Source organism: Cajanus cajan, chromosome 5, assembly GCF_000230855.2.
Source record: "Cajanus cajan strain Asha chromosome 5, NIPB_CcT2T_4, whole genome shotgun sequence".
In the NCBI taxonomy this organism is placed as follows: domain Eukaryota; kingdom Viridiplantae; phylum Streptophyta; class Magnoliopsida; order Fabales; family Fabaceae; genus Cajanus; species Cajanus cajan.
This window is the reverse complement of record NC_138521.1, coordinates 62,672,385-62,680,741: the sequence shown is the minus strand read 5'-3', so window position 1 is coordinate 62,680,741 and position 8,357 is coordinate 62,672,385. Positions and strand designations below refer to the sequence as shown.

General features: G+C 32.7%; 2 protein-coding genes across 2 annotated transcripts; both read right to left on the bottom strand.

The window, feature by feature from the left end:
* Nucleotides 1–363: 363 nt before the first annotated feature.
* Nucleotides 364–7,418, bottom strand: LOC109808523 (glucan endo-1,3-beta-glucosidase 14). Its single transcript, XM_020371561.3, has 4 exons — nucleotides 6,924–7,418; nucleotides 5,241–6,268; nucleotides 971–3,330; nucleotides 364–900 (listed from the first exon to the last, which is right to left on the bottom strand). Exons 1-3 carry the CDS (start codon nucleotides 6,976–6,978, stop codon nucleotides 3,247–3,249), a joined length of 1,167 nt encoding a protein of 388 aa, XP_020227150.1. The 5' UTR covers nucleotides 6,979–7,418; the 3' UTR covers nucleotides 364–900; nucleotides 971–3,246.
* Nucleotides 584–1,157, bottom strand: LOC109807466 (mavicyanin). The gene is made up of 2 exons (XM_083074617.1): nucleotides 971–1,157; nucleotides 584–882 (listed from the first exon to the last, which is right to left on the bottom strand). The coding sequence occupies exons 1-2, from the start codon at nucleotides 1,155–1,157 to the stop codon at nucleotides 584–586; spliced, it is 486 nt and encodes a 161-aa protein (XP_082930743.1).
* Nucleotides 7,419–8,357: the final 939 nt, after the last annotated feature.

The following is an 8,357-nucleotide window of genomic DNA, read 5'->3' as shown; positions in this document are numbered from 1 at the left end:
TTTAATTTCTAAAAAAAATTGGATACGATTAAATACATTAGTTCAGCAAAGATGGAAAATTCTTGTTTTCATCTCCAAAAGCTGAAAATATTAATTTAATAATTTCTAAAAAGCAAATGAATATCCTAAAACGGTTAAATTGGTCCAGTTTGTGATTTATTAAAGACAAAAAAAGGTGATTTTCATCATTCAAATTTCAATGCAAGTGGCAAATATTTAGAGATGAAACAGTAACAATTTAGTGATGATTTGGAGGGGCAACGGCCATGCATATATGGAAGCATGGCAGTACGTCTCTAATAGCACATGCATATGATAATACGAACAGGAGATACTTTAATTTGTTTCATACATGTCACAGAATTGCTAAATCAAATGCAACTTAATTTTTTTTATAATTATTTGTGGATGACAAAAGATTAATATAGATAGGGTACTGCGGAACACCATTGGTTGGTGCTCGTGCTACGACAAAAAAAGACAGAAATCCAGTTGCCGTCCTTGGCAATGACAAACAATAATAATTTATTCAAACAACAACCACATACGTAACAATAACCGCTTTTACAACATCCTAATAATTCTAGAACAAGACATTTATGGAAAGGGTCATGAGAAGAAGAGTGACAGTGACAGCAACGGGCATGGTTGGTCGTGAAGCAGATAGAGATGAAGCTGGAGCAAGGGAAGAAGAAGCTGCAGTCACATCAATGCTCAGCTTTTGGCCCAGCATGCAGTGATGTGGGAAGGAGCATGCGAAGTAGAACTCTCCGGTGCGGTTCAAACTGATTCTCGCTGGCCCCGTATTGAATGATTCCATTGCTTCACTCACGTTGCATGTTTCGAAGCTTTTCTTCGACACTGTCACAACGTTGTGAGATCCTGTTTTGAAGTTGAACACTGCAGAAACAGCTAGTTATAGGTTGATGGTTTTGAAAAGAAGAGAAGCAAGTTAGTGAGGAAGGTTTACCTAGTGTGTCGTTTAGTCTGAATGTGGTGTTAGCTGCGAAGGAGGAATAGAAGGAAGCTCCTTCAGGAGAAATAATCCAACCAGCACCACCACCTACTACATGCTCCGTAGCTTTTGTGCTGTGTGGCATTGTCAATGCCACTGCTACAAGTACAAACAGGATTGCCAGGTTAATTTTTGTAGCCATGTTGGTTAAGTGTGTCTATCTCAGGTTGCCCCGGTTTCTGAAGCGAACAACGTTCCAAGTCTTCAAACGCTATAATGTTTCCCTAGGAGGCAGAGGGTTCAGGGCTCTTGCCTTTTTATACAACAAAACAAACATTCACGGATTGGATTATAAAATCCAAGTTCACTACTACTGTTTTAGGTCTACACACTCGGGCTTGTTTTCATAAAGCCCAACTCAGAACGATTCTATACTCAAATCTTATTGCTATACGGGGCTTGCTAAAGCTACCGCCCTAAAATATCTAGTGATTACAATACCTCTCTATGTCAAGTGAAAAATCAAAATCAATAACCCAAAAATAAAAGAAATCACATAAATAGAACTCAATATGGGAAAGAATAGATAAAGTGAAAATGGAAAATGGAGGAAAATAATGTTAAAATTTGATGGTTAATAATAAAGGATAAAATAAAAGGGAAAGTACGATGAAGGTGAGAAAGGTAAAAGAAGAGACTTGACAAATTAGAATAGATAATTAAAACATCAAAGAGAGAGAGAGAGAGACAAAACGACTTATTGCATGTTTGGTTCCGCTTTAACAATGTGAATTTTGACGATAATCAGAAACTAAATGTTGTAGCTCTTATATTTTGTGAGTAAGTTGACGTGATTTCGAATGAGTTTTCATACGTGCATATAATGTGTATAAAATGACTCTTATACCTCTTCACTAAAGCAAAACTTAAATTCCATCAATTTCATTTAATTGCATAATATTAATTTTTAAAAATAAAATAATGGAATGGAAGTTACAACAATACTCTCTTGGGCAGGAAAATTATCTTAAGACACATTATAATTACATGTTTAAAAGAAAATCTTGGTCATTCATTTCTCAGCCATATAAAGCAACGAATAAAAATGAACCACACCACTTATCTCTTCACATGAAGATTATCTGGGAATCATTTTGCAAAGATATAATATTTTTTTGCGAGAATAACACTCGTTAAAGCACGACTTTAGTATACAAAACAAAGAGTAAGAGACATAGCTCTTAATTTAAATATGTTATACTTATTATATATCACTTTTCCTCTCTGATTGACGCTCACCGACTTATGTATTATATGGTATTTTTATTGCAGATGGGAAGACTCTAACGGTGGCAGTTTTTTTGACCGAAGAAAAATAAAATATGATGGTGTTTGGCAGAGGTCATTGTCAGTACCCAAGACTAAAAGTACATAGGGAATTACTCATAGATACAAACTGATATCCAAAGTCCATGCATTTATTGAATAAGAAAATAATAATAAACTATAATTATTTTTATTTTTATTCTCTCTTCTTTCAATAATGCAAGGAGTAACTTTCTTCTAGTAATAATAATTGCAGCTCGCGATTTCTTCTAGTAATATTAGTTAATGATATAGCTAAACTTGCTCTCTCCATAATTCACAACTTGTATAGATTAAGAAAGCGTGAACATATTTTTTAAGACACTTCGTTTTAACACTTGTATCGGTTTAAATTTATGAAAAATTACAAAATTAAAGAAGAGTCATGATGAAACCCACAAAATTTTATAATTCTTATTAAATTTCAACTGATAGTAAAAAAATGTTTGAAGAAGTGTGTTAGAAATTGTTATTATAATTTCTCTACATTTGTAATCTTGCCTTATTTGGACCTTTTTTTAAGTCCTTGGAATGAAATTCTTATTGCCCATTAAACAAAAACACAAGATACAAAAAAAAAAAAAAAAAGAACTATGGGTTCAATTTGCTTCTGCGTTTCTAAATTCTTTGATTAACAAGTACAATAAAAAAAATTTGAAATGCATTGGATAAAATTGAAACTTGTGTGTCCAAAATTTAGCATGTATTAGTAAAATCTGAAAAATCCTAGATCTCATCGAAGAAAGGAAAATGCTTTCTCAAGTGAAATAATTACACATTTTCTGAATATGGGGAAACCTCAGAATTTCTAAATATTGCTTTATGAAATTTGACAATCAATGGTATAATTTTGATCTATATTAAGACATGATGCGGGGCAGGAAGCCAGGAACTGGTTTGCTGAGCAGGTTGATATCTTAAGATCACTAACTCCAGAAAATCAGCAGTATCAAAGAAGATAAAGAGAATACCATGGTGTAGGACCGGGACAAACCTTGAGTATTGATATTCTGCCAAGTGAAATCAAAAGGAAACAGTGAACACCAAGCGGAGAAAATGTAAAAGATATTGCATAATCTGAATACAAAGTTCATTCCAAACTTCTTTCTCAGCAAAATTAAACCCCCAAGTGTAAGTAGTGAGCTCAAAATTACTAGGAGGAAAATAAACATCCATGATTAAACCACATATCAGTTGACACCAGCAATCGACCTTCTCCCTCAGAACAATATAATACCAACTAATATACGAAGTCCCTAATTTCTTAAGGTCTTGGCTTTAAACCAGTGTTGACATTGCAGCTGTAACCAATGGTTCTCATGATGCCTCATTAATTTAGCTTGATCACATTTATGCATTGAAATATTCTAGACACAAAAATTAAATGAAAGGATATTAAAAAAAGAATTGGAAAATGAATTTAAGGAATTGCATCCACAGACAATTGGAAATTGGATACTTCTAAAGAGAACAGAGCAGCTTCCAGACCACAGCCATAAACATCTCTAAAAACCAAAGATTTGACTTGTTGCACAACCAATAATGAGAAACGATCATCATGGTGTTAAGACTTAAAAGAGTTACTTGATGACCCTAGATCGTTTCACATGAGAGCAAAAATAGCTTGGATATTCATAAATCTTATTAAAATCATGGAACATAGGTTTTGGTCCAGCAGCTAGTCTATAGCTAGAAAGGAGGAAAAGTAATATCAAGAATAAAACATTTTCTCATTCTCTTTTTTTTTCCTGGGGTAATTCAAGATAGACGAATACATCTTGAATATGGATGCTTAACCTATTCATGTATCAAATCAAATTGATTTCAAAATATATAAAAGTAAGAAAAAACATATTTTCTTATAGCTCTTCTAAGTTCTCCACATGCCATATAATTATGAAAAGAGCTATATTCATATTTCATGTTTGATAAATGAGAAATAGGTGGAAACCTTGCATGGTTGATAATGTGTGCTTAGGACAGAATTCACAGCAATATATTCAGCGCAACTTACAAAGTTTTTGCATGAAATAAAACTAAATGCGGTAAATTAATTCCACAATATCATTCTTGTGACATTATAAAGCTGATATTAAAAGGAAAAATAAAGTACATGTAGAAATAATTAAAACTATTGATATGGAAAATCATTCATTGTTAAGGATTTGTTTTGATAAATTTCTCCATAAGAGCTTATAAGAGAAGAAAATAGGAGAAAAAATGAAATAAGTTTCTCCATAAATTAAAATTAGTTTATAAATATAAAATAAGTAAAAACAAGTTTTTGAAGAAGTTAATGCGGGAGAACTTCTACAACTTAACTTATATATAAGCTAATTATATTGTATGGAGAAGATTATTCTTTTTCTCTTCCTATTTCATTTTCCTATAGATGTTTATGGAGAAGTTTTTTATTTTTATTTTTTTATTTATGAATTATGGAGAAGTTTATTTAAACAGATAGATCCTAATATAACTTGTGGGTCAAATTTCTCAATATTTTTTTGTTTCTTCCATTATCAGTAATTTTATTTTATCCTTCTTTAAATGCCGTTATGTTTTGAGAATTACAAATTTCCAAACCCATGGAGTCCAATTATGTACGAACTATCGTTTTTAATAAGTTGGTCTCTTACAAGTGGCGTGAAAGTTGACATTGTCTGTGCTAGTGTATTATGACAATGCATCAACTTCATCTACTTGACTTGCCAAACCTTTTAAAGAAATAACTCTCCCCTCCCCCTCTCTTTCAACAAGCTAGCCCACTTGCATAAACTATTAGGAAATACATATGAAGAAAACAGCTTGCAATAAATGGGAAAAGAATTCTAGTTTGATTTTATCTCTCTTTTTGTTGGCTGTTATGAACTTCTAGATGGGCTTAAACAAACAACATAGCATCAAGTGAAATTTATGGTACCTTAAGAGACAAAAGAGAAGAATCTCCAGCATTAAGTCCATGAAATCCAATGTCATACGATATAGTCCCATCAGCCTTGAAGAGTCCATAGTTATTCTCAGATGAATGTCCGGGCTTCTCGTTCTCATTGAACAATGCAAAAATGTATGCCTTCACAACATTTTTAGGCCTATGTGGGGTTCCTTTCCTCTTAGCAAGCCTTTTTCGCAGATTATAATTATATGTCCTTGCATTAGTTACATTTGCTCCGGCTTCACTTTGATCTCCATTTGAGGCCCAGCCGGTCTCGGTAACTATGACTTCCATTTTGTCAAATCCAACGTTCTCTAAAGCAGCATAGGCTGCATCAATCTGAGCATCAAGCATGTTATCATAACGCAGACGATAGATTGGATCGTAAATTCCCTTTGTTGGTTCAAAAAGTGCATAATTTATATCAATATGTTCAGGATCACTTGCATAGGCTAGGAAAGGGTAAGCATTCAAACAGAAAGGAGAACCAATCTGCTGGAAGAACTCCAGTAGTGGCTTCATATACTGCTTAACATTATCTTTAAATATACCAGAGGAGGGAGGGTATGAAATTTCAAAAACCGCAAATGAGTTTGCTGTAGAAATCTGAACCAGTTGATCCAGATGAAGTTTCCTGGTAGCATTATAAATATTTTTAGCAGCACCCAGAAGAACTCCCCACAAAGAATAGTCATCCCCACCCAAAACTTCATTGCCTACAGCAATTCCACGAATGCGTGTGCCAGGGAGAAATGACTGTACATTTTCTTTTACCCAGCTCAAAGCATGGTCTGGATTTGAACTCATGTTTTGCAGCTGCCCATTGGGGAGCCCCACTACAATTTCAAGCCCAGTTCCACTAAATGCTTTGAGAACACTGTGATCCGCATCGTAGATTCTAACGTTCCTTATTTTTGCTGCTCTGAGAAGAGTAACAACTTCATCGGGTGAAGGAATATTATTTGCAATCCTCCCATAATTTATACCATAGGTCCCGGTGAACGCTTGCACAGAAGCTGGAAACCAAAAAAGGAGGGTAGAGCTCAATTAACATGATGTAGCCAACACAAAACACATGCTAGCAACTTCTATAGCCCCAACATTATTTGGCCAATCACAACAGTAAGATGAACAAATTGGTACTAATTACAAAGTAGATGCGCATGGAAGGACAAGAGAATAAACTCTAGAAACCTCAATTAGAAAGGCCACCCATAATCAAAACCATAAATTGATAGAATTGGAATAATAATCATGACATGTCCAAGGAACAGTGGTCCCATGTGAAATCAAGAAGGAAAGACATTGATCAATGCAATCATAATAATAACTTGAAAGGAAAGCAACATGTATTTTTAAAAAATTGAAATTAAAATTAAAATCTCTCCCTAAAAGAGAAGAGGGGTAAAGGGGGGAGCATGAAAGAAAGAAAGAAGAAAACTTGATATCATGGGAATAAAAAGAAAGCAACCAAGACAAGAACCTAAAAATACGAGGAAAACAAGAACTCAATTATACTAAACACTAAAGGGCAGAAACACCGATCCGTGATCATACAAAATAAAAAAGATCAATTTAAAAAAAAAAAAAAAAAAATTGGGGAAAAGGCACATAAAGCAAGTAAACAAAATTGAAATTGCATGTGTTGAAAGAAGTAGATAAAGAAAGCACCTATAGGAGCGAAGAAGAGTAGAAGGAAGGGGCAGAAGAGGCGAGAAATTGTCATGGGGTGAGAAAGAAAGCAGCGATGAGGGGTTTAGTTGGCGAGGAGGATGAAAATGGGAATTGAAAGGCGTTGTACGCAGTGGTTCCTCCTCCTGAGACATGCCATAAGACGAAGAAGCGCGTATTGGTTTTGGTGCGTTGAAGAACTAGAGCTTCAGCGCTTCCATGAGTTGTTGTGGGGTTTTGGAAGTTGAAGAGAGGGGAAAAGGGAAGAAAGTGGGAGGGATATGATTGAGAAAGCAAAACAGAAGAAGCAGAAGAACAACAACGACTCACTAAACTTACTAAACTAAACTCTCATTCATTGGTCAATGCACTTCTTCCTCTTCCTGCGTTTTTGTTTTGCGCTGTGCGTTAAGGTTTTTTCTTTTCCAACTCAATTCTACAACATACCCTTTGCCCACGCGCCCCTTCCGTCACACACCTTAACACTTTTTTTTCTTTTCTTACTAACATGTAAGATCGAGCTCTAATTTATCGATAACATGATTATCGTTATTCGAACGAATGTTTGCACATAGCTGATATTGAACATAACTCTTTTATTAAATATATCGTTTCCAATATGGTTAACCATTACATCAACTCATCTTATTCACTTAATGCATCTTATAAATTCAATAATATATTTACAAATTGAATACAATTTTGATTTTATTAAAAATTAATAATTTATAATATAATTAAATATCTCTTTCTATACTAATAAGATATGACATAATTAATAGATAATCTTAAGTCCTTATTTTTTAAATATGTGATTAAGAATTTAATCTATGATTGATTAGTATTAAAAAAATATTTATTGAGATTAATCCTTTAAATAGATTTAAATATCTTTAAAGATTAATTTTTAACTTTTAAATAAGAAATACTTTGATTTATAAAAAAAAATATATTTTTATCTTTTAATTAAGTAATAAAATTTTCACATTTTTTCCTAATTTAAACCTTAAAATTTAGAGAGAAAAAAATGTAATATTTTTTCACAATATTTTTCAACCACATAATTAAAATCTCTCGTATCATGAACGTGTAGCACACTATTGTTATGTCTTAGAAAAATCATTAATGACATATAAAATTTAATATCACAATAAATGTACTTTTTTTGATTAAATTTTCACCTCTCTCATCATGATACAACTTACTAATTAATTTTTTTTATCAAATAAAAATTGTAGATATGAAATGACACTTTAAGACAATCAGACAAAAATGCTTAGACTAAATATCACTATCCTCTATATAGTTATACATACATCTTACTAATTACATATAGAGATTCTATTTTTCTAGTGTATAATAAATTATTAACACTTTAATAAAAAAATTATTTGATTATTTTAATTGTTTTATTTAAAATTTAATAGACAAAAC

Coding starts and splice junctions, on each gene's coding strand:
- LOC109807466 (XM_083074617.1), bottom strand. CDS start 1,157: ATGGCTACAAAAATTAACCTGGCAATCCTGTTTGTACTTGTAGCAGTG. Junction 883..970: donor CAGACTAAACGACACACTAG/GTAAACCTTCCT, acceptor ACTTCAAAACAG/GATCTCACAACGTTGTGACA.
- LOC109808523 (XM_020371561.3), bottom strand. CDS start 6,978: ATGACAATTTCTCGCCTCTTCTGCCCCTTCCTTCTACTCTTCTTCGCT. Junction 6,269..6,923: donor ACTCTTCTTCGCTCCTATAG/GTGCTTTCTTTA, acceptor TTTGGTTTCCAG/CTTCTGTGCAAGCGTTCACC. Junction 3,331..5,240: donor CTTCTCTTTTGTCTCTTAAG/GTACCATAAATT, acceptor TTCACTTGGCAG/AATATCAATACTCAAGGTTT.